We start from the raw sequence: 22,753 nt of genomic DNA on the forward strand, positions 1-22,753 counted from the left end.
AGCGCATTAAACGCGGATCGGTGGCCGGTGCGGAGATGGTCGTTTGATCGTCGCTCGAAGTCAATGTCGAGATACACGGTCGCAGGTAGTCGCCCTCTACTACGCTCGTACGTAAGATTGGTTCGTGCGTGTATGGTGGTTGGTAGTAGTCGCGACGCTGCCGAGAGCAGCTGAAGTGCGTGCACGTCGTTCTTCGTGATCTAGCCAACACGGTGTTCACGGCGTGTGTATGTGTAATTCGTTTCTCGTCGAATTTTGCGTGGTCGCAGGGAGAAAGTGCTGAAGACGGATTAAGGATCAAAGAGAAGCTGGGTGTGACTCGCAATGTGACAAAACTTCGCCGACCTTGGCGGGACGGTGAGTGACCTTTTTGAATGGCATGCACGTCGTCGCTTCATTTTTTATCCGTATACAGAACACTGAGGAGCGGAGAACTCACCGGTGTTTCTACTGCTCGGCACTTTCTCACGGGAAAAATGTCTTATTAATTACTACGACAGCGAGACGTGTAACGAGCTTCGACCACAATTATACTTTCTGCCTTCGCCTGCTGAACCCTTTTCACCGTGTTCCGGCGGTCAGATAACCACGTTTTTTTTCCTTTCTATCGTCACAGGTAGTATCTTCTTATTAACCTTTTACAAAATTCAAAGGAAACCTTGTTCTCTGGTATGAGAATGCGATTCACGTCGCTTCTGTTGTTTTTAACGTTTGTCTCTAGAAAGAGAAGAGGAAAAAAAGGAAAGAGAGGGAGAGAGAGAGAGAGAGAGACAGACAGACAGACGGATAGAGAGCGAGGAAGAGAAAGAAAGAGATAGAGAGAAAAGGCGCGAGTATCTCCTTTCTAGTGGAAGAAAATTCTTGACATTTACGCATACAATTAGCCCATGCTGTATTTTATTTTCTCTAAACGCTTCTCGTATTCTGCCTACGTCTGTTTCACGCGCAATAACGTACGGCAGAGTTTGATCGATTCAACGTGCAACACATTGGCGTCTGGCTGTCCTTCTTGGTGTTCTGACGTACGCAAATACGCATAGACACGCGGTGAAGACGCGCGTACGCGAATAATGATTTGCAAATGATACGTGATAGAAAGGTCTTCGATAAGAAGCGAAAGTTGTAAGGTGAGTAGAGAAGACTCAGGGGCGAATAAGAAGCCCAAAAAATGCTGCGTTAGAAAAATTTAGATACGCCGTTGCTTTGGAGGGTTAGCAGCCTCGTTTCCCCGAGCCGGCGAATCAATATTTGAGGGTAAGCGTCCCGACTGTCGGCGTCGAAGCTGCAGAACGTGAGTCACTCACCCCTGATTGCGAGGGAGAAGGAGAGAAGGATGACTCTTCTCTTTTCTCTTTCACCCTCTCTTCTTGTATCGCGGCTGGAGTAGGCTCGACTTGCCTCGACTCGACTCGACTCGATACGCGTTGCGCCGTTGTGTGCAGGAAGACTGCAACATTCAGGCGGAAGTTGCTCTTTCCATCTTCATCGTGTCACCCCAATGGGAACAAATATCGATCGATTTCTTTCACGTAACTGGACTGCGGAGATTTAGGCGAATTCGTATCTTTAGGAAGAAGACGCGAAACTAAAGAAACGTGATCGAAGATATTTGTTATTCTCGTATTAAATACGAATTTTATGCGCATTTTATTCGGCCAGAAAAATTTCTTTGTTCATAGCGATACAAAAGCGATATTTAAAATTAAATTCTCAACGAAATCCTTGATAAAATGTATGGAGTAAAGCTGCGCGTAAGGGTACGGCAAGCGAAAGAAAACGGAGCAACAAATAGATATCATTGTATAATATTAGGAAAAATTCTTTAAAATATCTACGCTACATGTTTAGAAGTCGATCGATTTTTCATTTTATCGGTTTTCGGATTACGTTTAACTGAAAATAATATCATAGAAATCATAGAAAGTTTTTTCTGTTTAATTATCACAGACTTCAGAACGATATAATCGAGGAGAAATCGCTGGAGATGTAGAAATTTGATGGGACGAGCCGGAATTTAGCTTGACGTTCCCGGTCGTTAATCGCCGACGGAATGAAGAAATAAACGCGTATCGAAGTTGTCGTCGCGGGATTTGGCGACGGTTTAATTAAGATACTTACGAATTTTCGGATTCCCTGTACAGTCGTAAGAACGGAACGTTAATTTACGACCTTTAAAAGACGGCCATGCACGCATACGAGCGTGAAATGTATGCACCTAACTAAACCCGTTTGAGGGAGTCACGGTGGGAACAGGTTCCATAAAATTGAGCGTTCTTCCGTAGGACTTTTATCTCCGACTAACTATCTTCGCACCGTACCACGCTTGTATCTATATAGAATACCACGACCCTTTTCCGATTTCCTAAACGCGTTCTCTTAGTCTTAGTTAGAAAGTCAAATTCTTTTGATCCTATGTCGATTATTATCACTATTAATATATTAGACACCTTCTTTTGTGTTATACTTTAATTTAATTAAAATATCAATGTAGCTACGTTATCGGATATGAGAAGATAACAAGACAAAATAGCTCGATAACAAGCAAAAATTAACACGTACTAAATTTTATTTTATTAAAATCGTCTATGGGCTACAGAGAGATCAATGAAAGCCTCTGACTGGATTTTTCTTACTACGTACCACCGCCCTTACAAAATTTACAATGTCTCGGAGCTATCGTTGTCGCGCGAGATTAGAATCGCGTGACTTTCAGGAACGTAAATCGCGTGCAAGAATTCTTCCTTCGTATTCCTTCTAACCAGCAACGGCGGAGAACGATATTAGGCACAATAGTATAGTTGTAAGTTAAAATAATGTTGGCTACCGTATTTATAATCGAGCGAAAGGCATAAGAAAGCGAAGAAGCGCAGACAGGAATGCTCGTATGATGACTGAATGAATGAGTATAAAGTGAAAAGTGGCATTTATTTTCGAATAAATCGAAAGAGGCACAGCCAGCATGACTATGTATATGGAAAGATAGTATCTCCGTGTAACACGATCACGATTCAAATCCTGCATTTATTCTCCAGTAGCAAGTCGAACGCTATTTTCTTTGGATTCGCGGTAGATCGATCGCCGCTGCTTCTTGCTTCTTGCAACTCATCAAATGGGATTTTGGGATTTTTATCATCGCGAGATCTTTCATCGTCATCTTCCGTGACCAATTATTATCAGAGTTGGGAGAAGAGGAGACGCGCGTTCGAGAAGTCAATGAGCCAAGGTGTACTACGCTCGACTATGCTAGCCGGTCTACGCCTCGTCCTTTTCCGATTTTACCGCGCACCGTTACGTGAATATGGTTTCGCGTACACGTCTAACGGTTGTTATTGTAACTGCCTCGCAATACCACGGTTTTCATTCGATTTTTCATCGTACGCTTTCTAGAAACATTGATCGATCGTTCCGCTGTAAAATGTTCAACTCGACGGTTGGCGAGTGTTAGAAAATTTGTCATTCCGGGGGAATTTAATCTCGCGTATCGCTTGATTATTTCTCGCATGCTTCTAGAAGAATTGTATTAATAATATATGCGAAATGAACATTCCAATACGATGACTTCGCAATTTAAACTGCCTCGGAATACCGTTTAATTTGTCGTTCGTGCGATTCCAATAAAAATTCGTTGTCATTCCAGAATTATTAATTAACCGAGAAAGTTCTCTGGCTCTTTTCTACGGCGCGAGTAATGTAAAGAAATTATTCATCGAAATGTAAATCAAATTATTCTCCATGTTTTTGCATCGTTCTTCTTCGTCGTAAAAGGAAACGGCAGAGGTTTGTTTCCTCTTATTCCAGAACGTAGGATCCAATTTATCGATTGCCAGAAAATGTATTATTCCAAGATTTTGATCTTCCACATTGACTTTGATCTGTCGTGCTGGAAATTTGCTTTGCACATTATTGGCAAGGTCGACATTGCGATTCAAGTATTCCATACTTACACGTATGTCTAATAACTAACAAATCGTTCGAATCGAAGCGGAGTAGAGATAGATCGCATCTCTAATGGTAGTTTCATTGTCAATTAAGAGCTAACGAAGGAACATGCCGTGTTCTCAGCAGTGATCATGTAGATACTTGCTTGGCTCTGCAACCTTGAACGGAACCGTGTACGTACACCGGTTATTGTAATAGGTATGCGGAGTTGTTCGCATGTTCATTCGTGAGGCGGTCAGATGGACGAAGGCGAGTACCACAAAACGAGAAGTTCTCAGGGATGCTGGCCCGGTTCTCTTCGCAGGAAAATAATTCCTCCCTAATTTTGGCCAATCTTCGCCGGTCGTTGCAGCATTGTAAAACACGAAGACGAGACGCGGATGATTGGGAAAAAAGAATCCATCGAAAATCTCGTAGAAATCGATAAAATGTTTTCTCCAATCTTTCGTATCTTGCAATTTATCATGTAGGAAGATATTAACTACGAGATTATTTCTGCAGATTCTAGCTTGGAGCATTACTTTCTAGGTTTAATTCCGAGATTTAAATGAAAGAGAAGAAATCGCAAGACTTTTTGATATCAACTTTCCCAGTATGCTTCAAGAATATTTGCTGGCTTTTTATTTTATCTGAATTAGAAACACCAAAAACATTCGATAATCATTAAACTATAGAGCTGGATATTTCATGCCTGAGGCTATTTCGATCGGGTTAAGAATTTCTCGCAAGGTGATAGGCAGAGAAGCTTCTTTTCCTCGCTTGGAAAAATTTAACCGGCAAAGGTTTTCCCATAATCTCAGTTTACAACGGTCGAAGATGTTATAGGAATTTTTGGCCGATTTTTTTAACAAGTATCATCTACTGAAAAATGCATCGCACACGAAAGACCCGCGTATTACACGTTTACAGTTCGAGGATACCGTAAAGACGTTTACGGAATAAGGGTTAATAATATGATGTAGTACGAGCACGGTTACGACGGTCCAGAACTTGAAATATCGCTAGCCATTACGTAGCCATTACAGAAAATTTAGTTTCACGAGAAACGTGTTTCCAGTTTGCACGTTGCACTCTACAATTTTCCTTGAACCTCTGTAGCCGCGTCAATTTTACGGACTAAAAAGAAAAGAAGAGACAGAAGAAAGAAGTACCCTTTCCTGGACACAATTTCAAGAAGATATATTTTTAGAAAATAGAAAAAGGAAATCGAGTTTTTCTAGTTGAAAACCGTAATGGTCGTTTAAATTCGCGAACAAATGGGCGAAATTCCACGTCGTTTTATTGTGCAATTATTTCACAGTTAGAGAAACAGTCGGTGCGTGTCGAGTCAATTTACACCGGGCTCTCTATGGGATTTCTGTGCACGGATTAATGGGATTCAGAGGATTTGTAGAGGCAGTGTCAGCTGGGGCTCGCTACGCGCCGCGTCAAAAGATCATTACCGGAGACTCGACGAACGATTACAAAGCAGCGTTGCGCCGCGTAACGTCGATGTAATCGATCGAGCAATAAATCCCGCTGCTTTAAACTTTTTGACAGGGCATTTCACGCTTCCGACTTTGTGTGAAAAAAACACGTGGCCCGTGTGATCCGGCGAAAAGTCGCGTGCCGGCCAAAACATCGAATTGAATCTCTCTGGAAATTCCAGTAAACGTGGTTTATGTCTTCGTTAAAAACAACCAAATTGTGCGACTTGTCTTTCGTTGCTCGTTCTTAAGATCGTTCGACCGCTTGTCGGATAAGAAAACGGTTTAGGCTACGTGGAGGCTAGTTTGAAGGCGTGTGGAGATGGGCTACTTACGGGGGCTTATCTACGTTTTCTGAGAAGCTGCCCGATCAATTTGAAAAGGTGCCTGCCATTAGGAGCAAAGATGTAGACGTGGCTTTCAAGGATAATTGGTAGGTTGGAGAATTCCAGGTCTGGTTGTCATGCCGTATCTTTTGGCGTAATCCGCGTAATTAATAGCTGTTTCACAGAAAACAAAGGATACTCCGACCCTTTCCTGCGGGTAAATTGCAGGAATATGGGCAGTTTGCTGTATAAAGGTGTGTACTCACCGGCGGCACATGTTCGCAAACAGTGTTTTGCAAGATCTTGGCGCGAACGTTTTCTGACCACTTTACCGACCACTTTCTCGCGAACATTTTTCCAAATAAGCTCGGTACTAACAGTTCACCGTATCTGCAATGATATTTGATGTATCTGTAGTCCCTGCACATATCGAATTCGAACCGACATACAATTTTCCATATTTTTTCATGTTTCTAACGAAATTAAAGGGACGAAAGAACGTCGACGAGTATCTCGTCGGCAAACTCTGTGAATTGCTGTTATTCGATGACCGGAGACGATGAATAGTACGCGAGTAAACGAAAAGCGGACGATGGACTATCCACGACGTGTGGTATTTGAAAAAGTCAGCGAGGATTCGTTTTAACCATCGTGGACGATTAATTTTACGTAGTGGAGAAACACACGAGGAATAGGAGTCTCCAGGCGAAAAGATGTTATCGTTATCGCGCATTTTCCAGCAGGCGGTTAACCGGAATTTAAGAGTCGGCAACGTGTGAGCGAGAACGAGCATGGAATATCAAGCTGTCTGCACCGTCCATGGAATACCATCGCTGGACGCGTTTCATCGCGTAAGAACGTACGCACCCAAGCTCGGCGGAAAATCGATCGTCTTTCGAGCCATTTTTTTCGAAGCAAATAGAGCCGAAGAATAATCGTTCGCAATTATATTCGAAGTGCGATCATTTGCGAGTAAACGTAGCCGGAGTAAACGTTTAACACGAACGACAGAGAACGGTAGTTGGCACGTAGGTGTTACACCCATTGATTCGTATCTGATTCGTTCGAGCAATTATGTTAATAACGACGGACGAAGGCAGACGTAGCTCGAGGTTATTAGAGGGCACCAGCGTGTCTGAAACTTTAGCTCTACCACTATCTTAACGATCTGCGAATCGTTTCGTCCTACGCGTTACCGTAAACTCATCGGTGCAATCTCGAAGTCGAGAGCGAGCGCCGATGATTCGCGAGTTTTCATCTCGCGGTGTGCAATTTCGTTTTCTATGCAGCTCGCCCGACGGATCTTCTTGCGACACGTTGGTCACTCATGGTACCGGTTTTTACCGCTGAGTTTCTGCGATGCGATCGTGGACTCGCGCAAGGGAAAGGTGGCAAAACGTAGCAAACGTTGGATAAAGCGCGGACATTAGAGACGAAAGCGTAAGGAAGCGATTTCTTGGTGATTCATTCGAGCGGAGTATTATCGAAGCCGAGGAGAAACTCGTCATGCTCGGCAGTAACGAAGAGCCGATCGCGTGTGCTATGGCAATTTTTATCGTAAGTCTCTGCCGAGCAAAAGATGACAAAGCGATGGTAAACGTAGCTGTGTACATTGGAGATGAGAGCGCGAAGAAGACTATAGCTTAGTAATTATTCCGAGCGAAGTATTATCGAAGCGAAGGGAAGATCGTGCGTCGCGTCGCGAAGAGGAACGAAGAAGCGGCCCTCCGCCTATAAGCATCACGTCCCTGGCCACCTCCTCGGCTCGTTCGTTCGTTTTTTTCTTGTTCTCGTCGGGTCGTTTTGTTCCGAAGGCGAGTCGGCTGGTCCGTGCTCGTTGTCTACCTGCTCGTAGCTGGTTGTGCAAGCGGTGGTTCGATTGGTTCGTGCCGATGCACCATCCGTTTGGATTGGTCAAACCGGATCGGTTAGCCTCCGGGGAAGGAGGATCGCGAGCCGATGCCACCAGAGACCTATCGTGCTCTTGCTACGGTCAACTAGTCCCGTGATCTCGAGGACCGGCGATTCTCTAACGCAACAAGAGAAACAGGACAAAGAAGAAGATGCTCGTTGCAGACGGTCGTCCTTTGCGCCACGTATTACCTTGGGCCTTATTAAACACGCGCAAACGCGTTGAAACGGGTTGCCGTTACAGTACCACAGTACGAGTAGAGTGGACCATTTATAACTATACCGAGCCTCCCCTTCGAATAACACAGCGTTCCAAGTCGTTGGAGAATCGTTCGTTCAGATCGGATAATCGAGGAAAACTTGCACCTTTCGTATCGTAATTGTAGTTAGGAGAAATTGTTTACTTGCTCATTACGTATTTTCAGACGCCTCACGATGGTGTACTATGTCAGAGAACGTTCGATATCTTAAGGTTTAAAAATTGAATGTTTGAAAATTCGAATTTTACGAGATGGCTGGTACGTTACAACAACGGACAGGTTGAACGAATTTGCCGTAAAAGGGAACGCGAGTCTCTTGGTGCAAGGAGGGTGAAACGAGCGGAAATCGTCGTTCCCACGTTTTACAGCGGGTATCGCATTCTCACAGTGGCGGAAGATATTCGGTGCGAGAAAGCGGCGGTGCTAGATGCGTTTTTTCGTCGATTCTTCCGCGCTTGAAGAAAATGCAATTAACTAGAAACGAAAAGTTCCGTCTCGCTCCGATTAATAAAGTCGAACGAAACTCTTGATTCTCCTGTAAACGAACTCTACGATCTACCGCTTTTTGCTCCTAGTTTCCTAGGTCGTACGTACTCGATGACCTCTTCTAGGCACGATGAATTATTCAACGGCTCTCGAGACTTCTCGTTTCTCTTGTTTCGCGTCAAATATTTTGTGAGTTATCAGAGTGAAGAAAGTCAGCGAACGATTCGAATCCTCTTTTCCTGCTCGTGTCTTGCTCAAGGTCGTGATCTTTGAACCAACCACTCGCACGATTGCCTCTCGTGTCCTCTACTTAGACGTTGAAACCAGTTTAAAGCCAACCGAACTAAGAAGTAACGCTATCTGCTTTATTATTCAAACAATTAGAATTGCATTAACCAAATAAATATCTTACGAGCTTGTAAAAAGTATAAAAATCAAAGTGACACGAAATCAACGTCGGAGAGAAACGATTCGCCGATTGTTTCGAGAAATTTATATATTTAACTTATTAACCTATTAAGCAACCAACGTTGCATTCTTTCCTTTGTAATTCTCCTTCAGCCGATTCGCATTATCGCATTTTCTTTTGAATCCCACTTTTCAGTTTCACTTTCATCTTCCACCTATCTTCTCAAATACGCAAAATTTTCAAGAACTCGAAGTATCTATAGATTTTTACCTATTACGATACCCATTGTTCCAACTGCCGAAGGAAATTGCCGAAGGTTCGGACCTGTCCCGAGGACGCGAACTGGAACGTCGACGAAACGCCGGAACGAAGCGCGACGTGCTATCGGAAAGGCGATAGAGAGCCAAAGAGAACCACGAATATGCGTTTATCGTTCGATAAACACCGCTTTCAGTTTCAAATCTAAAAAGTAGATTTTCTGTTTTACAGATGGAAGGCCGCACGAGCGTACGTTGAACCGAACGAGCGAGCAGAAAGGGGATCGGCGACAATGGGACACTTGTCTGGGAGGGTAGAACACGCGAAGAAGGAGCGGTCGTTGTAAGAGGGTGGTTGTCATGGCGAGGTGGAAATGGATTCTCCCGTTGCTCGCGGCCTTCTGCACCCTGACCGACGCGTACCTGGCGGTGCTGTCTTCGAGCACGCCCGCCGGCAGCGTGGTTTTCGAGGCAGGTGTACCGCAGCTGGGTGGGCGTCGAAAGTACGAGGTCTCGAACGAGAGGACCGCCTGGTTTGCCAGGAAGCTGCTCAAGGTGCATCCTCACACTGGCCGGGTCACGTTGGCGCGACCTTTGAGCTGCGACGGTCTTCAGTATCCGCGAATCTTCACCTTCTACGTGGACTCGACCAGTTCAAGGTTAGGCAGACCGACGATCGACTACTACAGTCTGCCACTCAGGATCCTGATCACCGGTTGCGGCGGAGAGAATCGAGATCTGGCTGCTACCAGAGGATGGATGGCGGAGACTTTGGCCTCGTACGCTATGCCCAGCACCGAGAGGTGAATCTTCGGTTCTTAGCGAATTACGAGCCTGTCGTTTTCATTGTTTCGCGTACCTTTTACATCGCTCTATGAAAATACTCCCTTCGTTTTTTCCCATGATTCGATAAATAACGTTAGCACGTACGTGAAGAGATTTAGTTAGGAGATTGAACGAAGAAAATTGATATTTGGGATTTTTGTACGCGATCAAAACAAAGAAACGATGAAAGTGAGAAGGATGATATCCGGATCGATGAGATCTAATTCGATTTAAATTTACAATATAGGAAATTACTTCTCGGACAATCGAATACGTCGATCCAACGGGAGACTCCTCGTGGCTGATGTTCATTTAGATAATCTGCTGGTAATTAGCTCGCCGCATTAACTGCTATGCGAACTTCGTTCCTATTTTTCTATGATTAATTCACGTGACGTGACAGCGTAGTGGTTAACGCGCGCAGTTTTACCGGGAAACAAGCAACGGTAATCGCGATAAGGGATAATAAGATTCGCATGCTGTTCTTCTGTCTGCCAACAGGTTCACGGAGGTCTGCCTTAGAACGTCTCAACTGGTAGCAGCGTTGCGAGACTTCCTTCCACAGACTGCCCTAAAAGAGTGCGAGACTAGGTGGGGTGGCGTAGCGGATCCCAGGTTTCTGATCGAAGGTGCAGCAGGAGATTTGGTCTCGGCAACGGAGCAATGCCTGGTGGATCCTCTTTGGAAAATCTCCGTGTCGATGAACCTCAGATGCGGCATTGAATCGCGGTTAACCGACGCGGAACATCGTCTGAAGATCGTCTTTCATCACCGTCAACTGGACGACACGGATCTCGGCAGACGAGTCCGCAGAGAATTGAAGAATCAGTCTCCGTATTTCGAGCAATCCCTGTACGTTGCGGTCGTCGAAGAGGAAAAAGAACCTGGCGCCTACGTAACATCCGTCAGAGCCAGGGATCCTGAAGGAGGCACGGTTCGTTACTCCATGAGTTCTCTGTTAGATGCACGATCACAGGCGTTACTCGTCTTGGATCCAGTTACGGGAAGGGTTACGACACGCGCTAGATTAGATAGAGAGAGCGTGGACGTTCACTATTTTCGGGTACTTGCCGTGGACGACTCGTTCCCTCCGAGAACCGGTACTACCACCTTACAGGTGAACGTCCTGGATACGAACGATCACGCGCCAACCTTCGAGTGGCCGGAAGACGAGGCTTCTATCAGAGAGGGTGTACCAGTTGGTTCTACGGTTGTTACGGTCAAAGCTACGGACCAAGATACAGGCAGAAACGCCGAAGTCGAATATTCCATCTTATCGACGACTAGCGGCAGTGGAGTGGCGAACGCCGACGACGCTCTGACCTTCAGGATAGATCCGAGAACCGGTGTTGTTACAACGCGTACGCCTCTCGACAGAGAAAAGACCGAGGTGTACACGGTCATTCTGAGCGTGTCCGATCAGGCGACACCACCTTCCGCGCGAAAATCCGCGAACGCCACGCTGGTCGTCCGCGTGCTAGACGATAATGATAATTACCCTCAATTCACTGAACGTACGTACTCTGCTTGGATACCGGAGGACTTGGATTACACGGCGAATCCGGTGATAGCGCGCATACGCGCAACGGACGCGGATTCGGGGAACAACGCGGCTGTTCGATACGCCATAATCGGTGGAAACACGCAGAATACTTTTTCCATAGACTCTATGATCGGCGACGTGGCTCTCGTCAAGCCTCTGGATTACGAATCCACCAGGAGTTACAAGATAGTTATACGCGCTCAGGACGGCGGTTCGCCAGCCAGGTCGAACACTACGCAGTTGTTAGTGCACGTAGGAGATGTGAACGATAATGCGCCGCGATTTTATACCAGTCACTTTCAAGAGTCCGTGTCGGAGAACGTTCCTATAGGATACTCGATGCTGAGGATACAGGCGTACGACGCTGACGAGGGTGCGAACGCTCAAATAAAGTACACTATAGGGGCGCGAGACTTCTCCGGAGCTTCCACCGAAAACTTCCCCATAACAGTTAACACGGAGACTGGGTGGATCTATACAACGAAACAGCTCGATCGTGAGCAATGTTCAAGGTACGGTTACGTTTAAGGATCGTAACTGTCACGATCCAAATTAAAAAACTTATGCTATAAGGAGTTCATAGTTTGATTTCAATAATTTCTGGTTAGGAATAATCGTCGTAAATGATCGGAATGCGGTTAAGTAGATTTGGCTATCGATGATCATTATGGAAGGAGAAAATATTTTTTAGTTTCTGGTAATCGTTATCGATGGCAAACAATTTTGTTTGGTTACTTTCGATCATCGTCGATTTTAGTCTCGGTACTAGATACTATCTATGAGTGATACTAATGAAAATTGACGATCGTCTCTCATTATATCTCAATTGATTAAACTCTTTATTCAGGTACCAGTTCACCGTGATCGCAGCGGACTCTGGTGAAGTACCCAAATCTGCGAGCGCTACCGTGATACTCACCGTAACCGACGTGAACGACAACGATCCTTATTTCGACCCTAAGAACTACGAAGCTGTGGTCTCTGAAGACGATCCCCCGGGCACTCCTGTCACCTCTGTCACGGCGACCGATCCTGACGAGGACGCTAGGATACATTACGAAATCACCGCTGGCAATACTAGAGGTCGATTCTCGATCGCGTCTCAGAATGGACGTGGTTTGATAACAGTAGCTCAACCGCTCGATTATAAGCAAGAAAAGAGGTTCGTTCTTACTGTTACGGCCTCCGATAGCGGTGGTAGAACCGACACAGCTCTCGTTTATGTCAACGTCTCGGACGCCAATAATTTCGAACCGGTTTTTGAGAACACACCGTACGCTGTGTCACTGTTCGAAGATGCGCCCATTGGCACAACAGTTCTCGTCGTCAGCGCGACCGATTCAGACGTTGGAAAGAATGCTCAAATCACCTACAGCTTAGGCACCGATGGTGGAGAGTCAGCGTCCGAATTTACTATAAATCCGCAAACAGGAGCTATCACGACCACTCGTACTTTGGATCGTGAACTTGTACCTGGCTATTTCCTAACTGTTACCGCGAGAGACGGAGGCGTGCCACCTTTATCGGATACCATCAACGTGGAAATATCCGTTACGGATGTGAACGACAACGCTCCTGTTTTCGAATCTCCTCAATACCAAGGATCCATTCCAGAAGATGTTGCGGGTGGTACTAGTGTTCTCAGAGTTTCCGCCACCGACGCGGATACAGATCTCAATGGCAGAGTAAGAACAATTCCAATTTCGTTGATCAATCCTTTTGAAATTCTTTTGAAGCGGACGAGATATAGTCGTAGCGGTAAAAAATTGAACGACATATCGTAACAGTCTTGATAGTAAGCGTTAATAGTAAAATATTAAGAGTAAAAAGTTAAGTGTAATAGGTAAATAGTTTGAGTCGTTTGTATTTAAAGTACACCGTGTTATAATAAGAAATCGTGTCTATCATTGTATCATTATTTTAGGTGAGATACGCTTTGGAAGACGACGGGGATGGCGCCTTTGCTATAGACTCAAGCACGGGTGTAATTAGAACAGCCAAGCCATTGGACAGAGAATCTGTCGCCATGTACACTTTGAAAGCAGTTGCGATGGACAGAGGATCTCCGTCTCTCTCGACGGTAGTGCCAGTGACAATTAAAATACAGGATGTGAACGATTCTCCACCCGCTTTCGAGAACGACAAGATCGTTCTTTACATAGCCGAAAATTCACCGATCGGTTCAACCGTCGGTGAAATTTACGCGCACGATCCGGACGAAGGACCAAACGCCGTTGTACAGTATTCCGTGATAGGAGGCGAGGATTCAAACAGTTTCGCCCTGAATGTCAGGTCAGGTGCGGATCGCGCGGAACTGATTACGCTCGAAGAACTGGACTACGAGTCGCCAAAGAAAAAGTTCGAGTTAGTCGTGCGTGCCGCTTCGCCTCCTTTGCGATCGGATGCTCTAGTTCAGATACTAGTAACCGACGTGAATGACAACGCGCCCGTATTGAAGGACTTTCAGATTATATTCAATAACTTCAAAGATTTCTTTCCGACCGCTCCCATAGGCAAGATACCTGCTGTGGACGCGGACGTCACGGATAAGTTAACATACACCGTGCTTGCTGGAAACAATGCTAATTTGATCGACTTGAACAGAACCACCGGTGAAATTCGACTGTCGCCGCAATTGAACACGAATGTACCACGTGTCGCGACGATGGAGGTGTCCGTCACGGACGGTATCAACGAGGTCAAGGCCACGATGACTCTCTCGGTGCGCCTCATCACCGATAAAATGCTCCTCAATTCCATCACCGTTAGATTAGACGATATGACGGCCGAGGCTTTCCTCAGTCCTCTGCTGGGATATTTTCTGGATGGTTTGGCAGCAATTATCCCGTGCCCCAGAGAGAACATCTTTCTCTTTAGCATACAGGAGGACGCCAATGTAAATGGGAAGATCCTAAACGTGAGCTTCTCTGCGCGTAAAGTAGAACCAGGCGTGACGGACGAGTTTTACAGCCCGCAATTTCTTCAAGAACGTGTGTATCTGAACAGGGGTATACTGGCGAGACTGGCCACAGTTACGGTGCTACCGTTCGACGATAATCTTTGCGTAAGAGAACCCTGTTTGAATTTCGAGGAATGCATAACGGTATTAAAGTTTGGAAACGCTTCTGGATTCGCTAGTAGCGATACTGTATTGTTTAGACCTATATATCCGGTAACGACCTTCGCGTGCAGATGCGCGAAGGGTTTCACTGGTAGCAAAGAATCTTACTTGTGCGACACGGAGGTTAACTTATGCTACTCGAATCCGTGTATGAACGATGGCACTTGTTACAGAAGAGAAGGAGGATACGCATGTTTCTGCGGCCCTGAATTCGCGGGAGAGAACTGCGAAATCTCGTTGAATAAGGATTCCTGCGCTCCAGGGATCTGTAAAGGAGGCTCCCAGTGTACCATGAAAACGACTGGCGGTTTCACGTGCGAAGGTTGCCCTGTGACAACTCTAGAAAGCGTGACTCCACTGTGCGAGCTGAAAGCTCGTAGCTTTGGATCGGCAACGTTCCTCACGTTCGCGTCTCTAAGGCAAAGACACAGACTGCATATCAAATTAAGATTCGCTACCGAAGGAGCAAATGGTCTTTTGCTTTACAACGGGCGATACAACGAGAAACACGACTTCATAGCTTTAGAGATAATCGATTCCGAGGTACAGTTCAGTTTTTCCCTTGGTGACGAGATTACCCGAGCGAGTGCCAGCATACCTGGTGGAGTATCTGATGGTCAGTGGCACGAAGTGGAAGTCTCTTACATAAATAAAACTGTAACGATCTCGCTTGACAACTGTGACGTTGCTCTCGCTTTGGAATACGGCAAAAGACTTGGATCGAGGTGGTCTTGCGCGGGAAGAAGCGAACAAGTGTTGGAGGAACGTTGTAGCATCGTCACCGAGACGTGTCATCGATTCTTAGATCTAACAGGACCTTTACAATTAGGTGGCCTGCCTGCTATACCATCCAGTTTTCGCATCAGAAACAAAGATTTCGTGGGTTGCGTCAGCGACCTGTACATCGATCATATTTTCATCGACCTAAATTCATTTGTAGCTGACAATGGCACTAACCCTGGTTGCCCGGAGAAGGTTTCTTTCTGTTCATCGACTCCGTGCAAAAATAACGGCAAGTGTCGGGAGATATGGTCCGGTTTCGTTTGCGAGTGCGAAGAGAATTTTGCTGGACCTACCTGCGCTGACGAAGTCGGTAAACCATGGAATTTCCACGGTGACGGAATGCTCAGCTTTAATCCTTTGCTAAGACCAATCCAGCTTCCCTGGTTAACAGCGCTTAGTCTGAGAACGCGATCCAAGCAGGCGTTCGTCATGAGCGTGCAAATAGGGCAAAACAGTTCTGCGTTGCTCGAGATCCGAGAGGGTAAACTAGTTGCTCTGTTAGACGGCGCGGACATCATTCAAACATGGAACGACGTCGCCGATGGCGAATGGCACAGAGTGGAGATCATCTGGCAAAGTGGTCACGTCTCTCTCGATATCGATTACCGGAATAGGCCCATATCCTCGTCATTACCAGCGAAATTACAGGGTCTGTACATCGGTAGGATCCTGGTCGGTGGACCGGAGCAATCGATGAACACCGAGCTACCATATTTCGACGGCTGCCTCCAGGACATTCGTATAGGCAGCAACCAAAGCGTATTATTAAGACCGACCGTTCAGGAGAACGTCGCGACCGGCTGCAGCTCGGAGGCCGAGTGCAACGTCGACTGTCCGGAGGCATCGATTTGCGTTCCAAAATGGCAAGCGGGCGAGTGCGTCTGCGCGACCGGTCGCGTAGGACGTAATTGCGACCGCGTTTGCGATTTGAATCCCTGTAACAGTACTGGAACCTGTATCGAGGATACGGCCTCTCGTAGGGGATACAGATGCGATTGTAACTCGCCAGAATACTCCGGAGACTACTGCGAGATTAAAGCTGACCAACCTTGCCCGGCAACCTGGTGGGGCTCGCCTGTGTGCGGGCCATGTCATTGCGACGAGTCCAAGGGCTATGATCCTGCATGCAATAAGACTACAGGCGAATGTTACTGCAAGGAGAATCACTATCAACCTTCTGGTAAAAAGGAGTGCATTCCATGCGAATGTTATGCAACCGGAAGCTTCGGTCCTCGCTGTGACACCGAGACTGGACAGTGCCGGTGCAGAATCGGGGTCATTGGACGGTCTTGTACGGCGTGTCCCAATCCATATGCCGAAGTCACTCTTCGTGGCTGCGAGGTGGTGTATGATGGGTGTCCTAGATCTTACGCCGAAGGTTTATGGTGGCCGAGGACCAAGTTTGGAATGACTGCTGTCGAGGATTGTCCTGATATCGCTGAAGGAAAGACTTCTAGATCCTGTGACGACAAACTGGGTGGTTGGCAAGAACCTGATCTCTTTAACTGCACCTCAGAAGCGTTCATCGAGCAAAGACATCAACTAGCCGCGTTAGAGACCAAGGATTTGACTTTGAATACCTATGTCGCTGTTAAAATAGCAAAAGACGTGCACAGAGCGGTGAACGAGACCAAAGACTTGTACGGAGCTGATCTGTTGATCGCAGAATCCTTGCTGATAGCATTGTTGCAGTATGAGGAGAGTTTGGTCGGATTGAACTTGACTCATAGTCAAGATAAAGATTACGTTTCTCATTTGGTTGGCATTTCTAGCTATATTCTGAAATCCAAATATGCGGAGAAATGGTCGAGGATTGAGATGCTTAACGGTGATACTCCTGACAAGATTTTGGATGCAATGGCGAATTATTTGAAGACCTTGACTGCGTCTCAACATGATACTTTTACTAATCCTTTTGAAGTAGTCGACACTAATGTTGGTAAGCAAAACGAATATCTTTTTCTCTTTTCTAGTCAATAACATTTACAATTATTTGTAATTGTTCAAATTGAATGATTTATTACAATTTATTGATCTTGAGTGATTTATTCTTGCAGTATTAGGTTTAGATGTAGTAACTTCTGAAAGTTTATTCGGATACGAGACTGCAGAATACATGGATGATCCGTCAGCGTCTACGGTAAGGCCAACTGAAGCGGATCAGAAGGTTGTCTTGCCTGATACTTCTGCGTTCCTGTCGTCCCCTGCTCATTTCGGCCCGTCAATTACTTTCCCAAAGTATAACAATTACATGGCCGATCCAAGCAGATTCGATCCATATTCAAAGATACGAGTGCCTCTTAATATATTAGGCATAAAACCTCTAATGCAAGGGGAATTAAATGTTAAAAAAAGTTTGGTCAATCGAAAGGCTGTGTTGAGTTACGTGCAATATAAGCAATTAGGTGCCCTGCTGCCTCAAAGGTAAATAATCATATTCGCTATTTCGCATGGATTAGCAATATCAATTATAATTCATTTTTTTTCAGATTCGATGATTCCGTAGCAGTTAGATGGGGCGTAGAAGTAGCGGTAGGCTCGCCAGTCGTAACAGTATCCGTTTTAGTACCTTCGGATGACGGTTACGAGTCTCTGACTGGAATTCCTTTGCAATCTCCAGTTCAAATTAGTCTTTGGCTCAGCGAGAAGGATGAGTTCAAGACTAGAACCAATCCACAATGTGTACATTGGAGTACAATTAGAGGGTAACACTCTGTAACACTTTATTCGCGCTTTGAACTCTATTCAGACCGAATCGTTCATCTTCAATTTGTTTGTGTGTTACAGAATCGGTGAATGGAGCCGAATAGGTTGTACTACGGAAGTCGAGGATGATTCTCTGTCTTTCGGCACCATCGTAAACTGCTCCTGTTTCCAGTTATCCACTTTTGCAATACTAACGGACGTACTTGATCCAGAATACGTCCCAGAACCGTCTTTACTGGAAGATGTAACGAGCTATAGTGCGTTTATGCTCGCGTTGCCTTTGCTATTATCTGCCTTACTCATTCTGGCTTTGATACGAGGCGGTGGTACAAATTCGAATAGTATCCATAAAAATTTGGTAATGTGCGTTTTCTTCGCCGAAGTGCTCTACTTGATCGCGCTCAAAGCCAGAAGTCCTCTAGTCTCGAATGAGTTTCCGTGTAAACTAACGGCCATTGGTTTACACTATGCTTGGTTGAGTACATTCTCGTGGACTTTGGTGGACTCCATTCATCTATATCGGATGTTAACCGAAATGAGAGACGTGAACCATGGACAAATGAGATTCTACTATACAATGGGCTATGGAGCTCCAGCTATCATTGTTGGACTGACTATCGGTGTTAGAGCTGATCAATACGGAAACTTTTATTTGTTCGTATAGTTCTACCCTTTTTACTTAATTATTCTAACAAAAGAAACGTTGTTAATGACAAATATTTGATCTATTTCAGCTGTTGGTTATCAATTTATGAAACCGTGATTTGGTCTTTGATAGGACCAGTTTGCCTAGCAGTTTTTGTGAACTTCTGCATTCTTGTCATGTCAGTACGAGCGGCGTTTACATTAAAAGAACATATTATGGGTTTTGGAAATTTAAGGACGTTACTCTGGTTATCGGTAGCTTCGTTACCTTTACTTGGATCTACATGGACTCTGACAGTTCTCAATGCCTCCGAAAATTCTCCAACATTGTCATACCTGCTTAGTATAGCAGTAGTCGTTCATGCATCATTTAGTTTGGTTGGTTATTGCTTCATTAATGGTAGAGTAAGAAGGAATCTGTATTTAAGTTTATTGAGATGCATTGGGAAAAAGACACCTTTGTTAGAAGGAAGTATGGGAAACGGAAGCAGCAGCCAGAACGTAAACGGTCACTCGGTACGTCAAATAATTTAATTCGATTGTATTAAATTAAGAGCGGAAAAAGTAACTTTTCTAACTTGAATAATATTACAGCGGTCTGCGTTGGCGTACTCGTCAACGTATAGTGGAGCAGAGTCCGTGTGTAGGAGAGTCCACGTAGGAGTCTCGACGAGTAGTACAACTTCACGAAGTACAAATAAAACTGGGTCCAGCCCCTATCGTAGCGATACACATTTAAGGCATACGTCAACATCCACGAGCAATTATAATAGTGACAGAGATCCCTATATGTCTTCTAGAAGCCATAGATCAACGTTACATTCTAGACAAGGTATTTGTTGGAGTCAAGTTTGATCTGAAGTCGCTGTTACTTCTAATAATTATAACAATTCATAGAAGCGACAGAACCAAGGAATCAACGTAGAGATTCCGAATCAGATTCAGACGGATCCCAAGCAGAAGGTGGCGGAAGAAGCTTAGATCTTGCGAGTTCGCACAGCTCCGACGAAGAAGATGTTACGTCAAGGTCGCACCGAAATATGGGCGTCTCGACGCAGCAACCAGTCGCACATAATTATTTGCCTAATATTCACAGCAATCCTACCGAACACTTGAACATACTTTGCTCAAACACCGAACTATTCCCAAACATTAAACCAATTTACGCGCCTAGGTGGAGTTCTCAGTTACCAGAAGCATATTTATCATCAAATGGTAATCCTCGATAAGCTCTAAAACCTTATAGTATTAGAATGTTTCAAATCAAATTTCAACAACCTTTTTATTTATAGTAATAGACGTGCGCGGAAGTCAATGGTCTGGAGGTACCATGTCCGACAACGAAATGGCCTCGAACAAGACTTCTAGTCCGAATCCACTGCCTTATCCCGAAATGAATTCGCCTCAGAAGAGTCAACCGGATGAAAATTATTCGGAAGGGGAAGAGAAGCTTCATCACTTGGGAGAAAAATACTTGTTCCCATATACAGCTGAGGAAGATCACACTGTCTCACCTACTCCATACATGCTACCCATTTCTTCGCGCATTCTTGCATCCAGCATGAGCCATCACTCGCAAAATTCAAACCATGAGAATCTGAGTGGCTCAGAAAGATATGGAAGTCTGAAGAGGGGGCAGAGTCTACATGGTTCTCAACACGATAACCTCAGTGGCTCGGAAAGATACGGTAGCTTAAAGCGCGGCAAAATGACACCGACTGTGCTGGAAGATTCACCGGAATATATTCTACCTATGAGCGGTAGAATATTGTCCAGTTCACTGACTCACGATTTACAGCATAGCAATGAATTGGCTGCGCTCAGACAACAGCAGCAGCAACAATACGAACAGACCATTACGGAGACCGAGTGAGTATGATGTATTACATTTGAGAAAAATATCTTGCGTCACAACAAATGGTATCGATATAGTTTAACTAAGTTCATTTGCTTTATAACTTACGCTTACCCTGGAATGTGACAATTAGTGAAGAGGTAAGCGTCTGTAGGAATATTACATACATCTAGAACTATTTATTACACTATTAAAAGTATGATAAAGTAAAAGTCACACTAACTTTAAAGCTTTAACGTGATAATGTAGGTTGGTAATTTCTTTTTAATTTTTGTTGTTTCAGGAAGGATACTAATGCGGAAACGTCAGTATGACGGTCTCCGTGCTACAAACAAACACCGTACAAAGTAATATAACGTACTATTAGCTTAAAATTCAAATGATTAAATATATATATATATATAGATATAGATATATATATATTTCTTAGAGTGGTAATTGCTCTAAGGTATATTTTAAGAGCGGCCATGACTGTACTTACAAAGTTAGCCATATGGATTAGTATGTATGTGTGAGTGCCTGTACGTATCTATATACATACGCTTGTCGGTATTTCGTTTCGTGTGATTCCAGCTTCAGTCGGAAGCGACTCTTTCGACTTCTTCGTTAACGATAAACGCGACGAATGGTCGGAAGACATATGATCTCTAGTTCATTTCATCATTCGTGTAATTAATATCACTTTCTCTAGTACCTTAATTTTTAAACTCAGTATTGTGCAATGTATACATTCCAATTTCACTTTATATTTAGATTCTATTTTCTTCCTTCATTTTCTTTTCTCTCCCTCCTTTTTTTTTAAGAAGTTTACAATGTTTTATACATGCCATGTGGAAGAATCGTACAACTGTGCGGCGCAATTTCCATAGTTTTGTATATATTTATATGAAAAGAATGTGACAAAATACATAATTTATACATATCCTTCATCGGATGACCGCGAATTTTCTATATTCCGTTCATTTATTCTGTTTCTCTTATTAGTTGCTTAGATATTACGGTGTTTGCATGGATCTGCACCAATATCGTTGATAAAAATTACCTTTATTCTCATTGAAAATATAAATAAATTACAAAATATATAGTTAGGTTAATGTTCGGAAGATCATCATCTCTAACACAAAGTCAATACGATATCGCGTGAACGCCAAGCGCTACCAGACAGCTTCTGTTCAATTGAATTTGAATACACTTCGGAACGTCTATTACCAAATCGTCATCGATGAGCCTTGGTCGTAGTCAGCGTTTCGATATCATGCTTCTACTAAGGTACGTTATACACAGGTGGGTGTAATCCATGTCAAGTTATGCATTAGAAGATTTCATTTCGAGTATTACAAGATTCTCTTACGCATAATAACGAAATATATATATATATTATATATATAATATATATAATATATATATTATATATATATATGTATAATGATGTGCAAATGTCAGAGACCTTGCTGTGCAAATCCAATTAGATTCAATTGTTAGTTACGTGTTTGCCAATGATCGTACAAGTCATCGAAGTTCCACTGATTTATATACCATTCTACAATCGGATCTGCTCGACTGTGGCACACGCACATCACAATTAACCGCTAGGACTAGGAAATTCATCGTCGTTGCTACACAGTGCTTTCGGTGTCAGACGCCATAGACAATGTTTGGAGTTTCGGTACCGAATAATTTTCCGAATGACCATGAGACTGTGAGCGATTCGATACTCTTTCCAAGGTCGATGGAGCCGACGGGGTATCTTGATGTGCTTTCGGCGGTATCGGTGGTGGACTCACCTAAAAATGACAAATGAATTACAATCACGTCGATAACGGCGATACGTAAAAGACAATGAAAATTTTAGAGGAAGAAACTATTACCTCTTGACCTGGTAAAGAATGTGACCCTTGGAATGTAACGTTCGCGAAATTTCCTGTAGAGACGTTTAGCGCATTTATTACAGACGGAGGTGAAATATTCATAATGTCGTTGCACCTTGCCCGTGGTTCGAAGTCCTCGTAACCGAGATTATTTAAGTTAGTCAAATGCGACTGGAAATCTAATAAACTAGCAGTTGATATACCGCTATCGCGAAGGTCATTCGGCTCATTTTGTGCTTCCGAATCATCGTCCGTGCTCCACTCTGTGTTACGTTTGTACGCTAAACGTTTTGGCGGTGCGGGTGGTACTACAATGTTTGTATTCGAATCTCTCTTATCAGGCGCTGCAACGT

General features: G+C 44.3%; 2 protein-coding genes across 6 annotated transcripts in view; one reads left to right on the plus strand and one right to left on the minus strand.

Moving 5' to 3' along the window:
* The first annotated feature begins 88 nt into the window (after nt 1-88).
* Nucleotides 89-21,171, plus strand: LOC117241786 (protocadherin-like wing polarity protein stan). 3 transcript variants are annotated; one of them, XM_033507897.1, is made up of 13 exons: nt 89-357; nt 9,287-9,857; nt 10,381-11,934; nt 12,270-13,107; nt 13,347-17,265; nt 17,384-17,750; nt 17,816-18,031; nt 18,114-18,686; nt 18,767-19,193; nt 19,272-19,509; nt 19,575-19,892; nt 19,970-20,546; nt 20,816-20,846. In XM_033507897.1, the coding sequence occupies exons 2-13, from the start codon at nt 9,415-9,417 to the stop codon at nt 20,844-20,846; spliced, it is 9,501 nt and encodes a 3,166-aa protein (XP_033363788.1). In that variant the 5' UTR covers nt 89-357; nt 9,287-9,414. The 3 variants fall into 3 exon arrangements, with proteins under 3 accessions (XP_033363788.1, XP_033363790.1, XP_033363787.1); XM_033507899.1 differs by lacking the exon at nt 89-357 and adding an exon at nt 20,666-20,672 and having other exon boundaries at nt 9,415-9,857; nt 20,816-21,171; XM_033507896.1 differs by lacking the exon at nt 89-357 and having other exon boundaries at nt 9,415-9,857; nt 20,816-21,171.
* Nucleotides 21,172-21,555: 384 nt separating this feature from the next.
* The window catches only part of LOC117241788 (dedicator of cytokinesis protein 3), a 54,625-nt gene continuing 53,427 nt past the window's right edge, over nt 21,556-22,753 (minus strand). For all 3 annotated transcript variants that reach the window (XM_033507901.1, XM_033507900.1, XM_033507902.1), the window contains 3 exons: nt 22,401-22,744; nt 21,951-22,316; nt 21,556-21,908 (listed from right to left, as the gene is read on the minus strand). In XM_033507901.1, coding sequence (XP_033363792.1) covers nt 22,149-22,316; nt 22,401-22,744 — 512 coding nt within the window. In that variant the 3' untranslated portion in view covers nt 21,556-21,908; nt 21,951-22,148. The remainder of the gene's footprint in view (nt 21,909-21,950; nt 22,317-22,400; nt 22,745-22,753) is intronic.

The sequence above is a fragment of the Bombus vosnesenskii genome, unplaced genomic scaffold (genome assembly GCF_011952255.1).
Source record: "Bombus vosnesenskii isolate JDL3184/JDL3185 unplaced genomic scaffold, Bvos_JDL3184-5_v1.1 scf7180000016261, whole genome shotgun sequence".
Taxonomy (NCBI): Eukaryota; Metazoa; Arthropoda; class Insecta; order Hymenoptera; family Apidae; genus Bombus; species Bombus vosnesenskii.

Coding starts and splice junctions, on each gene's coding strand:
- LOC117241786 (XM_033507897.1), top strand. CDS start 9,415: ATGGCGAGGTGGAAATGGATTCTCCCGTTGCTCGCGGCCTTCTGCACC. Junction 17,266..17,383: donor AGTAGTCGACACTAATGTTG/GTAAGCAAAACG, acceptor TTATTCTTGCAG/TATTAGGTTTAGATGTAGTA. Junction 20,547..20,815: donor CAGACCATTACGGAGACCGA/GTGAGTATGATG, acceptor TTGTTGTTTCAG/GAAGGATACTAATGCGGAAA.